At 40.3% G+C, this 19,448-nt stretch overlaps 1 protein-coding gene across 1 annotated transcript in view; it reads left to right on the forward strand.

The window, feature by feature from the left end:
* Nucleotides 1-19,448, forward strand: part of mical3a (microtubule associated monooxygenase, calponin and LIM domain containing 3a) — a 59,120-nt gene that overhangs the window by 22,746 nt on the left and 16,926 nt on the right. The window contains 25 exon segments of the mRNA XM_067503095.1: nucleotides 974-1,170; nucleotides 1,325-1,443; nucleotides 1,546-1,608; nucleotides 1,750-1,926; nucleotides 2,944-3,045; nucleotides 3,354-3,437; nucleotides 5,114-5,224; nucleotides 5,890-6,003; nucleotides 6,179-6,249; nucleotides 6,251-6,281; nucleotides 6,694-6,810; nucleotides 8,148-8,228; nucleotides 8,966-9,073; nucleotides 9,514-9,700; nucleotides 10,354-10,448; nucleotides 10,642-10,735; nucleotides 13,132-13,327; nucleotides 13,669-13,928; nucleotides 14,179-14,271; nucleotides 14,895-15,056; nucleotides 15,526-15,588; nucleotides 16,711-16,785; nucleotides 16,879-16,986; nucleotides 17,241-17,322; nucleotides 17,421-19,441. Coding sequence (XP_067359196.1) covers nucleotides 974-1,170; nucleotides 1,325-1,443; nucleotides 1,546-1,608; nucleotides 1,750-1,926; nucleotides 2,944-3,045; nucleotides 3,354-3,437; nucleotides 5,114-5,224; nucleotides 5,890-6,003; nucleotides 6,179-6,249; nucleotides 6,251-6,281; nucleotides 6,694-6,810; nucleotides 8,148-8,228; nucleotides 8,966-9,073; nucleotides 9,514-9,700; nucleotides 10,354-10,448; nucleotides 10,642-10,735; nucleotides 13,132-13,327; nucleotides 13,669-13,928; nucleotides 14,179-14,271; nucleotides 14,895-15,056; nucleotides 15,526-15,588; nucleotides 16,711-16,785; nucleotides 16,879-16,986; nucleotides 17,241-17,322; nucleotides 17,421-19,441 — 4,811 coding nt within the window.

The raw sequence follows: 19,448 nt of genomic DNA on the forward strand, positions 1-19,448 counted from the left end.
AGCTTTCATAATCTGTATGTGGTGTATATGATCAATAAATGACAAGAGTATGTTATTTGACATGTGTAAAATGATACGTGTAATGTGAAAGGATGCTTCTAATAACAAAGCAAAGTACCACAATGATAAGCCTGCAAACTCTGCAATTCCTCTGTCTCCACAGTTTTAATGTGTCTGTTTTTGTTTACAGTCTGAAGCGTTACCATTTTGTTTCACTCATTGCTCTCAAAGTGTGGTTTACTGCAACAAAGGGGAGCTGTAAGGAAAAATGGCCATAATAATTTGCTGAAAGCTACACGGTCAGCACCAAACGGCAGACAAACTTAAAAGACCTAATTCCACCCAGTTTTTAACCACTAAAGAGCCAGTCCTTTCTCTCAGTAGTTGGCCAAACAGGATAGTGAACACTGGACTTATTATTTGACCAGAAACATGTCTTAATATTAATGCTACTCTGTATTTACCCAATGTGCAATAGGATTGTTGATGCTAACAAATTTGGTGATATTGTGTTTACAGCTTCTTTTTACTGTTCCCAGGTGATCAAAAAAACTAATTGCAGGTTTAATCAACGTTGTGTTTTTGTTATGTAAAATACATACATAATACATATATGATAATTTTAAACGTAAACTGTACGTTTGCTGAGGGATTCAAATATAAACATTTTTTTTCATTCTTGAATTTTTTGTACACAGTAAATAAATATTCCAGTTTGTGGTAACCAAATCGGCAACATTTAGGGGTGGGGGTGTGTGTGTGTGTGTGTGTGTGTGTGTGTGTGTGTGTGTGTGTGTTCACAAGGACAGTGGCAATTCAGCTAATTGAGATGCTTGCTGTTTGTTTTATGATCAGCTTTTTCTCTTTGGCTGTGACAAAAAAAGATGATGAACAATCTCATTTTAGTATTACTTTTTTGATCTTATTTATTTAAAAAATGTTTTTTTCTTTCTCTCCTTCATTCTGCCCTCAGTGACTTTGACTCTCTGGATGAGCGAGACCAGGAGAAGAACAACCAGCTGGGTTTTGATGTGGCAGAGAGGGAATTTGGCATCTCGCCTTGCATGACTGGCAAGGAGATGTCTTCTGTAGCAGAGCCAGACAAACTCTCTATGGTCATGTATCTCAGCCAGTTTTATGAGATGTTTAAGGACACAGTGCCACCTGGAGGTGAGACTGGGTGGTATAGGAGAGTTGTTTTTTCTTGTAAACAGGGTTTGGGAGGTTTCTGTAGTTACAGCAAAGTAAAATATTCTGCTGAATGTTTTTAAAAATAATTTTTCTTATTCATAACCCATCATTTTCTTTGTGGACTTGTGTCCAGATAACCACAACCTGAGTCCCGAGGACAAAGCGGCACTGATAGCCAGCACAAAATCTCCCATCTCGTTCCTTAGCAAACTTGGTCAGAGCATAGCAATATCCAGGAAAAGAAACCCAAAGGTCAATGTCTGTTATCCAAGTCTGCTAGCACCACTTGATCACCAAAATGACACTTTATTATTTCATTGTTTTAGTAAATGATTCATAACATGTGATCAGCAGGACAAAAAAGAGAAGGAAGTAGACGGTTTGGGGAAGAGAAGGAAAACCAGCCAGTCTGAAGATGTGAGTAGCTCTGACAGTAAAGCTTCCCAGATGTTAAGCTTGTAATTATTGTGGAGCAGTCTAAGCAACCGAAATAGACTAATTAATCTCACTAGTTGAGCAACAACAGGGGGAAAAACAGTAGTTCCTACTTTCTATTAGGAGGAGGTATCCAGGCCTGGTCGTGACGACAAACCGCCTGTCCCCACTATCCCATCGGAGAGAAAGATGGATTCTGCTGCTGGAGGAAACCACAACAAAGTCAAGGTCATGGCCACCCAGCTGCTCGCTAAGTTTGAGGAAAATGCTCCAGCGCAGCCCACAGGACTCAAACGACAGGTATGGAGGAAGTCTTGTGGGTCATTTTGTGGTATTACAGCCGTGGGTGGTAGAAAATGTTTCGCCACTAAGGAAAGATTACGCAACATGGAAAAGACCCCCCAACTTTCTGGAGTTCAGATTCAGACTTATGGGTGTTCAGATTATTTTTGCGCAATCCTTGTGGCTTTTGGTGTACTGTAATTTTGATGAACATGTAGATTTGGTATTGTATTGCAGGGCCTTCGGGTCTTATGATGAATGAGCTGAAGGCCACTGTATTAATGAGTCCAGGTTCAGAATGCTGGCATTGGTCAGGCAGGGTATTGTTCCTGTGTCACGTAGGCGTCCTTGCAGTGCTGACTGGAGTTGGAAAGACCAGGCAAATTGGTTTGCAAAGCTCTAGCCTTTTTATTTATTTTTTGCTACAGAGGACCAGCAGAGCAATGGGCGGGAGGAGTGGGCTGTGGGAACACTAAACACTATTGTTGAAGGCAAGAAAGACAACTCTCGACTCTCGCATATTAAGAAACTATCTTGTTAGTTTGTGGCTTGAAGTTGCTGCTTTTGATTTGATTTATTTATTTTTTTTAATGAAAGTTTTTTTGATATTTTAGCTCACAGAAGTTTGAATTTCGATTAATGACCATGTTGAAACAAAATAGAATGGTAAATAATGTTGTTTTATTGTTTTGTTTTTTTTAAGGATTCTTTATGGATTTATAAAGGCTAAACAGAGTTGCTTGGCTAAAGACTACACGTGTGTATGTTCTTTGTATAGATTTTGGAGTTTTCTGCATAACATTGTGTCATTTGTCTAAGTACTATCATAACTGTTGCACAACTTCTTCAGGCATGATTTTTTTGCATTTTTATTGTTTTGGACACACATTTTCCAACATTTGCCCATGATTCATTTCCTTCTTTCTGTGTCTTTCTGCTCACTTCACTCCATTATGGATTCTTTCATGGTATCTTGTTGTTCTGGTCTTCTTACTGGCTGCGCTCTCTGTCACTCATCTTTACATGGCCAAAAAGGGGGAGTCTCTGCCTAATCTGGATCGCCTTTTGCCCCCTTCCCCACCCCAAACCCCTGTGAATAAGCCAATGCACCTGGCACCTGTTCCAGCATGGAGAAAGGTAAATAGTGGAGCCGCTCCAAAGTATCTTTTTAGATTAGAGACTAACCCCTAGACTGACTGTGTAACCGTAGGCCTCTGGGGTGCGACATAGTGGGGACAGCCTTGTTCTGATGACCTGTATAGTTTGAGCCACCTTCTTTGTAGATTTATGATCTGTTGTGCGAGATTTGTAATAATTAATACAATAGGTCCTGCTTTGTTGTAATTAAATAGCTAAGCATCTACATATGTTATGTGTTTGTGGGAGAGGCAGTAATAGTGAGACCCCGACGTGGTCTTGTCATTGCTTCTCTTGTCCTGGTTCAGAGACGCACACAGCAGCAGGAGCAGCTGAGCTTTCGCTACAAAGAAATGATCAAGTGTCAGACGCTGCCCAGCAGAGGGGAGCAGGTATGGTTGGCCATGTTGGCCTGGAAGACCCCCAAACTCCTTTCACACCCTACTGAGTCCTTACCAAGCAGGTCAGCAGTGACTATGACTTTGACTATGGTCAGATGCTGGAAGTGTTCATGTTCTGAGGGAAGAACATAAGTCATTATTTGCACTGAATATTTTGAATTGACAAAATAAGCCGACATATGTTACCTGATATAACACAAAAGGTATGTCAGATAACATAACTTTCTATTTTGTTATCTAACTGTAAAAATCATCAAATCAATAAATGACAGGAACTGTTAAGAATAAATAATACATTCACATAATAATGTACAGTCTGCTTTTATTAGCAGCAGTTAGCTAGTTAATTTCTAGTGATTAGCCAGTGATTTCAGTTTATGCCATTTCTCATCAAATAAATTTTGGTGTTTTGACATTTACGTCCCCAAAACATTTAAGCTAAACATGTATTGCTTCACCTGGTGCATTCTTGCCACCTGTCAATGAGTGAAATTGTGTGGAAACCAATGGGAGGGAAATGTATCAGGACACCTGTGATTATGTTTATGCATGAGATTTAAAGCATGAAGGGAAACACACTAATCCATGCCACCACATAGGTGTAAAACTCTACAGGCTATCCTAATATTTCATCTGTGTCAGGACAAATGTATATTCAGTTCTGGGTACTGTGTGTAATAGAAAAAGCGCATCACATAAGGGAGACACAAGGCAAATAGGTAGTTTTCTTCTATAATCTCTACCTTCCTCCTCTTTCTTGTGACATTGATCCTGTCTAGGACAGGATTACTCCAGTTTAATGTTCCCTGCCATGTTTCTGTGAATACAATTAAATCTTGCTATTGTGTTGGCCACCAGCCCTGTTTGTAACTGTACATATGTTAAAACAAGATCAAATGTTACATTAAAGTCTCTGTAGAGGACCAGCTGTAGCCAGCTGGCCTGCATGGTTGTTCCCCTGCTTTACTGTTGTTCCCATGACTAAGCAGTTTACTGCCAGCAACCAGGTTTTTCCTGCTGATGCATAGAAAGTTTTTATTTATTTATTTATTTTTGGCATATCACTGGATTAAGCATTCACATCACACATTCATTTAAAGCCTCAAACTGTCCTATTTAAATGGATTTAATTTACTGCAGCTTATAAATATCCACTTAGTGCACAGTAATTCTCTTGCTGCTGTGTAAGTTATTTGAAAATCAGTTGTAAATACTGGGAGTAATCTTGATAATCCTAAATACATCTTCACACAAAGTGCTGAGGATTATATTTAAAGCCATTCTTCCTGTATCTTCAGTCGCCACCATTCTTAAAGTCTCCTGTGGCCATTACCGCCCATAACGAGTAAAGTGGTCTATTTTGCCCCTGTAGCTTTCGTGGTTCATATTTTGGATTATGTGATTTAAAATGTGTGTGCCTGTGTGTCAGCCACTGCTAAAGATGCTTGTAAAGTGAACCTAACAAGGGCTTGTTCCAACACGACACTTTCTAGAAAATTGGAACATTTTTTTTCTGAGCAAGTATTTTATTTTTGAACATTTGTTTATCTCCTCTTGAATGACAGTGAGAGTGTCACAATTTGCTCTTAGCACTAACTCCTCATTTTTAGTGTCATCCTCCATCATTTTCTGATAAATGCTCCATTCCTATCTCTTTATGTATCAAGGCCAGAAGTGGTGTAGACCAGCTGTCCAGCTCGGGCTCTCGGAGCTGCCCAAAGAAAACAATTCTACTTCCTTCTTCATCCTCCACTTCCTCACTCTCTCTACACTCAGAGGTGACATACTGTCTGGTGTTGTCTGTTTGTCCCTGTATATCCCTGACCAAAGTCCATAGGAAACCCTTTAAGTGCCCCCTACTCTCGGCCAGTCCTCGTTTTCTTCTCCACGCTCAGATTTCCTGATTGTGATTGATATACCTCAGATTTGACCTCTGCTGTGTGTATTATAAATTTAAACAAAATGCCTAATGTCCCCAAGTGAACATGCTAGCGAGGTTCCCGTCTTGTTTACTTCCTGGTGATTGTCTAGTTTGTGTTATTATCAGAGGAGCATCTTGATTTTGTGCTGAAGGGCATGTTGTTGTAATGGTTTGTAACCAAATTTATTGTCAGACACAGGGATTCTGCATAACAACCTTTTGTTCACACAAAAGATAACTATTATTTTTTTGGTATTAGATTAAAAGTGCTAATACAGTGTGAGTGTCTGCTCATTTCTGAGGAGCGTGGGTAAAGGAGAGGCCTTTAAAATATGAGATAAAGAAAATGAGTGATTGCATGGATATGTAATCAGCTTGCCACTGCTCTGTCTGTTGTTTGTGGCTGGGAATGTTTTAATAAGATGGATATAATAGCCATAAACAGACACCTATATGGTAGAAACCAGGCTTTTTGCCACATGGTATTAAAAGCATACGATCTCAAATGAGCTTCTCTGGCAGGAGTGGAAGCTGCTGCAGCGGACAGATCCAGGAACCCTTCACATACCTAGTATACAGGAGAGGGCTGACCGCCTAATTTCAAAGTTTAAGGGCAAATCTGACAAACCACGAAAGGTGAAAACCATGCATGTACTTTATATATGTAACACAATTTGTGCTGTTGTGCCATTAAATTGGGTAATTTAAGCGGGTTATATTTTTTAGCCTACTGAACATGTGGGAAACATGCTATTGGCATGTTCTGTGAAGTCTATTTCCCTCTTTTAACCACTACTTTCTCTCTCTGGAGCTTAAGAAAAAGCCATCCCATTTCTTTTTAGAGCAGTGTTACTTGTCCCAAGGCCTGACAGAGTCGTGTCCTTCCACTTTCCTCTCCTGACTCCTCCAGAAAGGTTAGGTTTTGGAGCCATGGACTAAAACTTTTACACATACTGAGAAATTACCTTTTTATGGAAGTTTGTATTTGGAGAGAACTAGACTTTACTTGTCAGCTCATTTTTGCTTGTTGAGTTCTTGTTTATTTATCTCCAGTGTAGCCTGTAGTTTTACTTGTATTTCTGATATGTGCCCTCGGCAACTGAAGGGCATTGCTTTCACAGTTTACGAACTCCGGGTTACATTACTGTATAAATTAAAGGCTGCGAGCTGGGACAATCACTAACAACCAATCTATGGTGTGTACCGCAATGAAAAGCTCTTTGAATGGAAGATTGCTTTTGGAAACCACTAAAAAAACAAAAACCAAAAACTCTCTTGTCTCTGCGTACAATCATTTTTGTGATTGAATCATCCATTTCTCTGCAGGAGTCAGCAAGGTCTCTGCACTCTGATGACCAAATGCCCTTATATGTGCTTAGTATTCAGGAGAGGGCTGAGCAACTTGCCTCTCAGTTTGAGGGCAAGCCAGGACCACAGGTGAAGGTCTATTGTTTATATTTATACCAATATAAATCATGTATTTGTTAGAGATGCCCCACATTGGTCGACCTTATCTATTCAGAAGTAGGTCACAAAAATCTACACATGAATCGGGTTAATGAGCATACCGCATGTAAGTAAAAGCAGCAGGTTTATTGAAATTTATTATTTAAATAGATTCAAAGTACAGTTACAAAAAACAAAAAACTAAAATGTTGTCCTTTTTTTGTAACTATGTAAATGTTGGTATAGACCAGCTAGCTTTGTAGTTACAGTAGTTAATTTTAATGTTTGAGTCCAGTTCAAGTGAGTTTTTGCCATTTGTGCAGGTGAAGAGATATGAATATTACCACAGGAAACGGGGACGTCTAATTAAAAATAATTAGAAATGGTCATGTATGCTAACATGTATGAATATGAATTTCTTAACAAGGAAAAACCAAAGAACACACAAGCTTCATTGACTTAACACGTTAGAGATGTGTATTGTAAAATGTTGTTTTCTAAAGAAAGTGATAGTTCTTTACTTAAACAATTGTGGCAACAAACTGATGCTACTGTAATATCTAAGTAGATTTTAAGTAATAAAAGTTTAAGTAAAATGTATTTACTAGGTTTATTATGAAATCCCAATGCAATACAAACTAAGGACAATGTGACTAAACAAGATCTCACAGTTAACAGTTAACTAACCACAGCTGCTGCTGCTACACAGCTATTAATATAGATCATAAAATAAATGTTAATTTTAATACACATGTATTTATGCATCTCAGTGTTAAAGGTATGACAAAGAACAGTGCTGATTCTTATAAAGCTGTGCAACTTTGTGGACAGCTTTGAACAGCCCAGCTCCAAATATTTATGGAAAACATAAATAAAGTTAAACATAAACATAATAAAGTTGTACATCCAGTGCGGTCAAAACCAAAAAGCTCCGCTTCATCTAATATCCATGTGCCACGAAATAAGTGGAGGTAGAAGTCCATTAAAACCTAATACTATTAATTTAAATGTTTTTGGTTTTTGTTACTTAAAATCTACTTTGTTTAATAGACTATAGTTTTTCACCCTCTAAATTATTAAAATATTTATTTGTTAAAATTGATGACTTAAATACCGTGTTCTTTCATTACTTTACAGATTAGGATAAAGTTTTTACAGTGTAGTATACCCAATACAATAAGGTTTCATAGGATAAAAAAAAAAAAATCAACAAATCAAACTTTATTGAATTTATTTAGGAAAGGGTGTAGACGACGTAGGTTATTGGGTTCTGTTTTAATTCAACTTATAATCTAGCAATACTAACTAAACCCCTCTCTCCCTTTTTTGTGGAGCCGAAGAAAATACCCTCACGTTTCTTTATGGAACAATGGCACCTGGCCAGAGTCCAGATTCCCCCTGATACCTTGAGACAGGTAGTCATTGCACCCCTGCAAGGAATGGAGTGTGGTGATGCTAACACACTACACCTGCACTTGGTCTTTCAGGAAGATGCATCCTCTCACTTTGAGTGTAAAGATTGCCTAACACAACCTTTGCCTGCTTGGCACAAAAAAAAATCTTGTGTAAATCCCCTTTTGGGAAGCACAATTCGAACTGTGGTGGAGTCGCAACTTAGCAATGCAGTGGGACTGCAGCATACCGTAGCATGTGAATGGAACATGCATGACTGACTTGCGTGAGTATGAAACACGTATGCTGCCTCTTTTTACAGGAACGAATTCTGCTGAGCAGCTTTCATCTTTCTGAAATTACTGAGCTAGCTACATTATTTTTCTGATGATGCACATCCACTACTGCTCTTTGTTGCCAAGTTAATGCAGTGCGGAACGTGACTGAGAATGAACATTATTTTGTCAGCTTTCGAGGTTTTATGAGCCATGCTTGGTTTGTAACTACTTAGGTGGGGCTGCCGGCAAATCTAAACGCTTGATCAATCAAGCATGGAAACATCACTTTGTCATGCATAAATATTCTGTCAGACTGCTTTTTGTGAACACTTGTTGTGTTTAAGCACTTGTTGCTATGCTGAGTGATCTTCTTACCAAATCCTCCTCTATCTTGTTTTCATATTTTGTTTTGTTTTCAATATTCCTTGTGTTCTAATGTTTATCCACCTGTCTTTCTTGTTCCCAAATGTTGTTGTTGATAGCGCTATGTAAGGATGTACACAGGGGGAATTAGCTCATTGGCTGGGCATTTAGCCAATCAGCTTCAGTCTCAGGAAGAACCCAAGCCCCTACCTCAAAAGAGGGATTTGGTAAGCACGCAGTCCCTGGGGGTTGAAGGCATGTCATTGCACAAATCAAAGCCTCACTTGCCAGATAGTTGTGTTTTGTGTAATTATGTGGTTGTTCTATTGAGTGTTAGTTGATCCTCCTCCCTTTAGCAAAACAGTTTGTGTGTTTGCTTGACAAAAAAGTTACAGCTACAGTTGTGTTTATAGAGAATTTATAATGATGGAAGATGAGTTTTAAATGTATGTCCTTGTACCTAATGATAACCTATGAATTGTTGTGATTGTGCTATTGTTACTAGGTTATCTCAAAGCCCAGTACCTAGTGTTCATCAACAGTGGCCTGGTGTGAGCTTGGGGTTTAAAAATCTCTACTAACTCCTTGATGTATATAAGCCTTTCCTCTCCCACATTTTCCTTTTTTATGTTCGCTCCAAAGACTGACCAGAGCTGTATTCCCACAGGGCTCTCTCAAAAAAGAGTTCCCCGTCAACATTGGTGGCAGCGACGTTTGCTTCTTCTGTCAAAAGCGTGTGTATGTAATGGAGAGGTTGAGCGCGGAGGGGAAGTTTTTCCATCGAAGCTGCTTCAAGTGCGATTACTGTGGCACCACGCTGCGACTGTCATCCTATGCTTTTGATGTGGAGGATGGTAAGACTAACATAAGAACTTTTTTTTTTTTGACTGTTCCATTACCAAACTTTTATCTGTCATAAAGTTTCTGAACATCAACTGCAGCCAAACTTAAGTGACCTTCTCACAACATCAGAATAAAACGGGCTAAAAGCAAATTAAAACAATCTAACTCAAAAGACAAACCAGTCACATCTATAAAACCACTGTCCATGCTATCACTGCCTCATTGCTAGTGCAATTTGCATTACTACTAACCTGCTAATAACTACAGTACCAGAAATTTTAACATCTAATTTAAATTTGTAAAATCCACTGTAAGACGTGGCATTGTATTACAGTGGCCCTAATGATCAGTGCAGTCTTGCGATTTTGCGACACATTTTTTCCTGTTTGGGAGGTGTCCATTCTGCTTGAGGACAGGCATCAGATTGTTCAGTGAGACAGAGGAGCTGTTCCTCAGAGTTGTCTGTGGGACTGAAACCCACTGACAGTATGAACTGAGACAGAGAGGAGGATTTGATTGCTATAACAAACGCACTGTCTGTTTCTACAGAGTAGATAAAACCCTTTGAGACTGTGAGAGTTGAAATTCTTAGAAAATGGATTATATATGTTTATTTATGCATTCAATGTGTCCAATTGTTTTCTTTGTCTCTTTTATCCTGCAGGGAAATTTTACTGCAAGCCCCACTACTGTTACCGTCTGTCCGGCTATGCTCAGAGAAAGAGGCCTGCTCCCTCTCCAGTTCCAATTTCAGTTAAGGTACCCGTTTTCATTCACTAGATTAATTCCTAATGTAAATCAGAATTTGCTTAAAATTACAAAAAAAATGCATTTATTTTTGTAAGAGTCGCATACTACTGTATACAGGGGAACCATTTTTCCTTTTTTGTGCCTTGAGCATTGGTGAACATGTTTCTGCTGCTGACAGTATCTGTCTCTCTACTTTTTAAAGGAAAACCAGGCGCCCCCAACTCCTACAGCGACTGTGGATGCCCCCAGCAGGGTGATGGCAGCGGCAGCCCCCTTGGCCGAGCTCCAGCCCTCAGGTACCCTGCTTTCCTCTCTTGCTGTGGTACTTGAGCCCTGCTGTCGGGCCATGGGCTTTGGAGTCCCACTGAGTACCCTCCGCCACACGCTCTCATGGACCTGCCACCAGGTGGCACACAACCCCCTAGACTCTCCCTTCCTGTGTACCTACTGCATCTACCTCTTCTGCTGTTTCACCATCAATGTCCTGCTCAACCTCCTCTAGCATGACTCTCTTGTCCCTCCCTTTCCCCCATATCTGTTCCCCTTTACCTTTGCCAACTAATGTCATTTGGACTGTGCAGATTTTGTTTGACTGTTTGTTTGACACTGAGCCTACAGAATGTTTATACAAATCTTGTGATTATTTGTCTCAGTGATTTAATTTATTTCTTGAAGATGCAGCATTCTTTCTATTGCTGTTAGCAGCCGTTTATCACTTGTGACTGGCCAACGCAGTTACGCAGTGCTGTAGCAGTATTATTATAGAAGTGAATGGTGCATCTTGAATTTATTTTGCTTGGCTTAGAATTTGAAACAAGTGGGGCAGAATTCTTTCTGAACACTTCTCCAGACAGCAGTATTAACGGTTTGTTTAACTCTCTTGCACAGCTTGCTGCTTTGATTTAATTGCTACATGAGAAAGTAATTTTCAGTAAAAATGTTGGCAATAACAATACAGTCATATCTCTGGATAAGTTTATTGTTTAGGTAAACATAATTTTCCCTGTCTGTGTTTTAACGAAGAGCCAAGCTTTATTTGTTTGGATTGTAACCTCTAGTGGCCTGTGACTACTCTCTTGTAGCTCTACCTCGTCCTGTGATGTTTCTTTTAGAGCCTGATTTGTGATGTGTTTCTTCCCTGTCTGTAAGCTGTTTTGCACATCTAGTATCCCTATTAATGAAACTCACCATACTGTGATGAAGTGCCTGTGTCAGTGCTTTGTGAGCTTTACCTTTCCCCCTCCTATAAAAGCAGCTTAAAACTGAGAGCTCTACTAGTGCTTGAATTAGTGCCTGTGATTGGATCTCCTGTGAAGTTTTCTCTCTCCCCTCTTGCACCTTCTCTACTACGCATTCCTCCTGCATCCCTCAGCCTCTCACTCCTGACAGATCGCTTAATTGACTCACTGGTTGCTCAAAATAGTGTATATTTTCTATTCTGTTTTCTGTTATATGGTTAAATGTAATCATAGGAGAGACATAGTTGAAGTTTGTAGGCTGGTAAAATGCACTGAAAATTGAAAAAATTGTAGTCCTTCTGCAGTGTGTGGCAAGTGTAGCTTTAAAAATAAAAATATGTACTTTTATTGCTAAAAATGCATTAGATGGAAAATTCATATTACATTAACGAAAAGATCATCTTGGCATTTTTTTGATATAGATTAAGATATTTGTTTAGGTATGGAAAATTACAAATCGTATAGATAAAATCCATCACACTAGACTGCATGGTAATAGGGTGTAAAATGGTTTATCAGTTCTCAAGTAATTTAAAAGTTATTTTGGGAAAAGTCTCTAAAATATTATTAATGGTGTTCATTATTTAAAACATTAAGGACAGAAATGTAAAAACTAAGAACATTTTTCAGTCTTTTGGATTGACCACATTCATTAGCTACAGAAAATAACTCTACGTAGTCAAATATCACACATTCATTACTACAGCTTTATCAACTAGGATTTAACATGAAAAACTTTACTTATTCTTTACTCGGTCTGTTATATTTGGAGAGCAGTTAGGACCTGTTGTCCATTTGTTTTTGTCTGTTGCTACAGTGGTGTAACAAGTGAAGTAAAATTGGCAAAATACTTCTTCTGAAAGACTCTTCTTATATTCACCAAAATTCAGTTCATTTAAATAGAAAAACTATGATGCGGTTTTAAGATTTGCTTCTCAGGATGGGAAAAAGGCAAGGCACATACCTTGTACTTATAAGTATAATAGAATTATTTTAGAATGATTAAAATAATTTGTGTTTGATAACATTTGCTGTAGGAATACATACCAATGCAATAAATTCAGTTATCTATTTTAAATTGGTGTGTTCTTGTCAGTTTGTTTTCAAAATACAAAGTTGACACAAGTGAACACATAAATGTGTGTGGAAATACACTAGTTCCATTCCTAGATGTTTGATTGATTTGATGCCACTAAACGTGCACATGTAAACCTCACAATTCATTTGTATTTGTACTTATTGAGACTGTGAGTACCAGCTATAGTTTGAAGCTTATTTATGCCCTCTCAGAAACTCCTGCATGCTCTTTTCTCTTCTTATATTTTCACACACACCTGATTCTCAGTTGCTGGGTTTCTTTTGTTTTTGCACTTTTTCCTCTCTTTACCTCTAATCTGCTGCCTACCCTGATGTCGTCCTGGGGTCTCTAACGTCTGCCTCATTGCCGTCTGCAGTACCAGAGATCAATGGCCTGCAGGAGCGAAGCGTAGCTAAACGACTGCGGGGAACTCCAGAGCGCATTGAGCTTGAGAACTACCGCCTGTCCCTGCAAAAAGAGGAGGAACTGGAGGAGGTGCCAGAAGAGACACTGGCAGAACACAATCTCAGCAGCGTGCTGGACAAGGGCACAGATGCTGACTTAGGCTCCAGGTAGGAGCCTTTTTTAGATCACTTATCAGTTTAAAAGGCCAATCTTTATTTTTGTCCAGCCTCTCAAATGTGAAGATCTGCCACCTTTGCTTTTTGCATCATTGCAAATTAAATATTTTTGGTATAATTACACAAAGCAAGCAATGAGCCTCTTTGAACAAGTGATCGCCCTGCTTTTAGCACTAGACGATTAAATGAAAGAGTACCTGATACCAAATCATACATATTTACATATTTGGAATCACTGAAATACTCACTTCACTAGCATCACCTGTTTTCAGTTCTGTTCCCTCCTTCTTTTTCTAACACTGTACTCTGCTTCCTTGTCTGTATTCCAACAGTAGCTCAGAGTCAGACATGGAGGAGGAGGATGAGCAAGAAGATCTGGATCAGGATCAGGAGGAAGTGGAGGTGGAGCAGCAACCTCCCAGCCCCTCAGACCTTGGCGGTGTTCCCTGGAAGGAGGCGGTAGAGCTACACGCCAAACTGAGGGGTGAGTGCAGCGAAGAAGGGGAGGACGAGTCTCTGGCTGATGCAGTCAGCAGAGATGAGGAAATAGATGAAGAGGAGGAGGAAGATGAAGATGAGGAGTCAAGTGATGGTAAATGTGTTTAAATTCCTGGTCACTGGAAATGTCATTTGTTTCCTTTTGTGTGTGTGTCTGTTAAACATTTGTCGAGCAGATCTTCACAGTTCAGAACTTCACTGTTTCATACACCGTTCATCCTTTGATTCTTTCCCCTTTCCACCCTCTTGTCTTCATTACTTGTCTGTATAATAAATGTTTTTTGTGCATCTGTATGCATTTTTTTTTTTTTTTTTTTTTTGGGCCTGTCTCCCCCTGCTGGCAGAGGGGGATTACTGCCCTTGGGATAGAGAGCTCCAGTCAGGCCTTTGGCTTGAGAAGTTCCTTAAAGATGAAGAGGATGTTAGTACATTTAAAGGTAGCAGCAAAAGTGCCTGTGGATGTGTTTGCAGTAGATTTGGGCGTGATGCTTAATCCTGGCTGGTTTGGGTTTCATTTTCAAGGACTTTTACAAAATAAGTGTGGCTTTCTTTTTGTGTTGTTTGATTTGTTTATTGCAGTTGTACTTTTAAAATGATTTTGTGTTTATAGAGTATCTGCACAATTTAACCTGCTGTTTACTACCTCTTTTTGTATATGGCTTTAAAGTACTAATTTGAAATGCAAGAGATATTTGTATTTTCCCCTAGGCGCTGTTGTTATTGTTAAATATTGAGTGGCAGATTTGTACAGATCAATTTTATATCTTTATTTAACTTTCCATATTTGAAGCTGACTTTTTTATGGTAAACTTGTTTGCAGTCTAGTGCATGCTGCCTTCCTCTTCACCTTTTGATTTTCCATTGCTCCTGTTTTCTAACTTTCTCTCTGTTTTCTCTTTCATTTTTCTCCGGTCTTTTCCCTTCTCTTTTTCTTCCTCTTTCTCTACATTTGCTGCACAACTGTCCTTATTTCCCTTTTATTTCTATCTCCTGTTTTGGTTCACACATCTTCAACACACTCCCCAAAAAACAACACTGCAACATGTATTGGCTCATGTAGTCAGGAACCTACAGATCCAACAAGTCCTGCAGCCTGTGGATCCTCAGACCATTCCAGGTTTGGTGAGAAAACAACTGGATTCTGAGGGAGACAAGGATGGCCTGGCTGCCTCGGCCTCCCAACTCTCCCCACGTTCTGAGCTCACACAGCCCTCCTCCACAGGTAACCCAACCGGAGGAGCTGAACAATTCGGAAGGGTATGGGCTTCACCATAGGTTTCAGGTGTCACCAGTGTGGCTGCTGCTATTCTGTTTGTACATTTGTTTGTATGTCTGTGACTGCAACAGGAGGGGTTACCTCCCCTAATTAACCCACCTCTTGTTTATATTCATCTCTTATTTTGTACATTTTTGTCATCCTGCTTTTTTTCCCCTGGAATGTGTAATTTTGTTTTCAATCTTTTAATTTGTCATTTGAAGTCGCTGCAGGTCCTTTGGGTTGAAATCCTTCAACCACATCCCAATGCGGCATATAATATCCACCCCCCCCCATCAGTTCCTTTTGATTTTGTTCTGCTTTGATCTTTTGTGTTCTGTTATGTTCTTTCCCATGTGTCTAACAACTTTACTATTATTTCCCTGCCATCTACTATATCCCTCCCGGTGTTCTGTATCTTCTGGTTTGAATGTAGCCCCTGCCCACACATCCACCCGACACGAGGCAGTGAGAGTCTGGTTGGAGTCCATGTCTGGAGGTAGCTCAGACTTGAAAGGGATTGTGACATTCCGTCTTAGACTCATTCTCTATCTGTCTGTCAGCTGACTTTCCTGGAGCATGCAGAATCACATGCAGAGCCTAGCAAACTCACAAGCCCGCATGCTACTGTAAGGCTGTCACACACATGAATTCTGCTCTCTTGTGGTCAGATAAGCACTTGTATTTCACTTTTCACAATCCAACTTCTTGTACTACTCTTCAAAAACAATGCACTTTCTCTTTACTTACGTAGTATATTTAACTTTAATGCAATGTCTCCCATCAAGCCTTGAAAAAACTGTAGTGTTTCTTGCTGTAATGGGTAATGTGTGAGGTATTTCACTTGAAATGTGCTGTTATTTTTAATGACATTTTGTACTAACCTGTTATTGGCACTTAACAGTGAGGCTGTTAAGATATGTTATCAACTGTTTAAAAGAATGGAATAAGAGTCATACACATATATTTAGTTTCGTAATCAGCGCTTGCATTCTGTGTTAAAAGTTTGGTAAAGATGTTCTTATGCTCAGACCCACTGCAAACAGATGCTCTGTCAGTATGTGCCTGTGCAACCACATGAACAATGGGCATTCTATTGCATTTAGTGACACTGATAGTTAATGCTGTGCTATTTTTTTATTTATTTTTTTTAATTGCATGATTTTAACGTGTGGGTCATTTCATTTATGTCTGTTCCAACAAATCTTGTTTATGTAAAGAATGGAGGATTAAACCAGTGTCACTAAATGTATTTGTGCTTTTGCTTGATTCAGATGCCATCCATTTGCTCATTTATAAATGGATAGTTTACTAATGCTACGCCATGTCCATCTTTTTTTTCATATTTCTTGACACTGTCTCATTTAATTTAAATAAAGCAAAACCATGTTTTGTCAGAGCACTTTCCCTAAAACTTTCTGCAAAATAAACGGATGTTGGTATTAAAACCCTTTTATCCTTTTCAACCTTCTATGTTCCAAACTTCACAATTGGTTCTGACACCTTACATTAAGTGATCTTTAAAATTAATTATGTATGTATTTATTTAGGAAGTTACAAAAAAATCCAAACTAAAGAAAGAATGGTTTACCAGTTGACTAATTTCTTTTTTCTTTGTTAGACCCCTGTGAAGATGAGGAACTGGAAGCAGAAGCACACAGTCCAGATATGGAGCCCGGTACTGAGATGGATCAGGGTACTTTGTCAAACTAATACAAATAACATACATTTTTGTATGAGAGATTACCTTCAACTGTATACCAGTCTTATTGATCTGTTAAAATTCCAGATGACATCCCTTCAGATGCAGAAGCTGAGGCTCGTTTGCACGCCACAGCTGAAGCCCCATCTGAGGAAGAAACGAAATCAGAAAGCCCTGGAATGGCTTCCAGTATTGGTACATGTCAATAAAGTTCATGAAAACTTACCATATGCATATGTGTGTACAGGCACGCACACTCACACTCACTCACTCACACTCACACTCTCACACACTCTCACTCTCATACACACTCACACACACACACACACACACACACACACACTCTCTCACACACACACACACACACACACACACACACACACACACACACACACACACACACACACACGAATTTACAGCAATGGCTTTTTTGGTGTTTGTTCATTCAGAACCATCCAGCAACAGCCCTATTGAGAAAGAAGATGTTGTCCTTCCTCCACTCAAACTATCCCCAGAACATGACATACAGGTGTGATAGTAAGATAATTGCCCATTTTATAACTGTTTCTAAAGCTAATTTGGTCAAAATTCTCAAGTTCTGTCTCTTATTACAGATGCCGCTTGTGAAGTCATCTGGTACCCCGCTTTTTCTCAGATCCGTTTATACCAGAGGAAATGAGGCTTGAGAGGATAACTCCGTCTCCAGCAGCAAAGAGCCCAGTGTGCCCTTCACCTGCCTCTGTTCTGGATTCTTCTTCGGTCACTTCTTCTACCACTCCTCCTGCTGCTGCTGTTTTTTTTGCCAGCGTCCCTGCCTCATCTCTCCCCAGTTCACCCAGCAAATCATCTGTTGCCTCTCCACTCAAGCCAGCTCTTGACTCTCCCATCAGGTCACCAGTTAGTTCACCAGTCCGCTCCCAGCCCATCCCCCTACCAGAGACTTGCACGCCTAAAAGTCTGGTTTACCCTCATCGTTCCATTTGCCCCCTCACAGGAAACCCCCTCTCCCCGATCTGTTCTCAACCTTTACCCTGTCAAGAACCCTCATCGCCCCTCACCTCTGATTCTCCTGTAAGAACTCAGCCTGTCCCTGCAGTCACTTCAACACCCATGGCCAAAACAAACACGAACACACCAGAGCCCTTGAAGTCTGTAGACTTCTCAACAGAGGAAACGCCGTCAAAAAAGACAGATATCATAGAGGAATTTTGGTTAAAGAGTGCTGAGATAAGAAAAAGCCTTGGTTTGTCTCCATTGGACCGCAGTAGCAAAATCTTAGAGAAGAGTGTTGTTACGGCTTCAACACAAGACCCCACTCCTCCCAAGAAATCAGATGTGGCTGAGGAGCATAAGCCTGCCTTCACTGGCCGCGCTGTCATTCGCAGAATTAACATCACTCTTGAGGGTCAGGTCATTACTCCTATTGCTCCTGTGGAGCACAAGAGTAATGGCTCTGACAAGAGGGACCTCAGCAGCAGCTCTGGCTTGGGGTTAAATGGGAGCATGGCCACAAGCCACACAGCAAATAGTGACAGCTACAATACATCTGACTCCACAATGCTCACCCCACCTTCTAGTCCACCACCACCTGTGCCTGCTAATCAGTCCCCAGCTGTGCTCAGGCAGCAGAGACACCAGGTGTCCTGGGGCAACGGAACTGAAAAACTTCCATGTGAGGATGCCAAAGAACCAGTAAAAACCAACACTCCTGTTCCTGCACCAAGGATCCAGCTGAGCCCTGTGTCTACCCCAAAGCCAGCACCCGGGGAAGTTTCACCCCATGCAGATCCAGAAGCAGCTCCAGTGGTTGTGATGAGGGAGAAGAAAAAGCCACGGAAGGAGGAGATGAGGAAGTCCTTTGTGGAGACAGTGGAGGAAATTCCATTTGCAGATGATGTTGAAGAGTCTTATGATGAACGGACGCCAGAAACAAGCATGACCAAGTACTATACTCCACCTACCAGCAAGCCCAGCAGGGAAAAACCTCCCCTGCATCTTGCTCTAGCAATGGAAAATGGTAAACCCAATATCCCGGTCAACCCAGCCTTAAGGACTCAGAGAGCGACTCAGTTCTCTCCAGAAGCCAAGGAGATTGCTGAGGAGAGAATGAGGGCAAGAGAGAAGTCTGTCAAGAGTCAGGCACTAAAAGATGCTATGGCCAAGCAGCTAAACAAAATGAAAGATTCTGATATAGACAAGGGTGCATCGCCGAGAGTTGCCTGGTGTGTAACCACAGATGCTGCAGTTAAAAAGAAAAAGCAAGCAGAATCTCCTAATACATCAGCCGTAAAAGCTCTGGAGTCAAAGAAGGCAGAGACTCTACCTGAGCGTTTCTTCAGCAGCAACAAGAGTCTGGACAGCTCTGTGGCTTCATCTGACGGCTCAAGTATGAGTAAGAGCAAGAAACGAAGCTCCCTTTTCTCGCCACGCAAAAATAAAAAGGAGAAAAAAGCTAAGAACGACAGCAACAGGCTCTCGGGGACAGATGAGACACCACCTAAACACAAGTCATTGTGGAAGGCTGTTTTCTCAGGGTATAAGAAGGACAAAAAGAAAAAGGATGACAAATCTTGCCCGAGCACACCATCATCAAGTTCCACCACTCAGGACTCTGGGAAGAAGAGAGCATCACCTCTTGGACGGTCGTCAGGTGAGAG

This window comes from Channa argus, chromosome 4 (assembly GCF_033026475.1).
Source record: "Channa argus isolate prfri chromosome 4, Channa argus male v1.0, whole genome shotgun sequence".
In the NCBI taxonomy this organism is placed as follows: domain Eukaryota; kingdom Metazoa; phylum Chordata; class Actinopteri; order Anabantiformes; family Channidae; genus Channa; species Channa argus.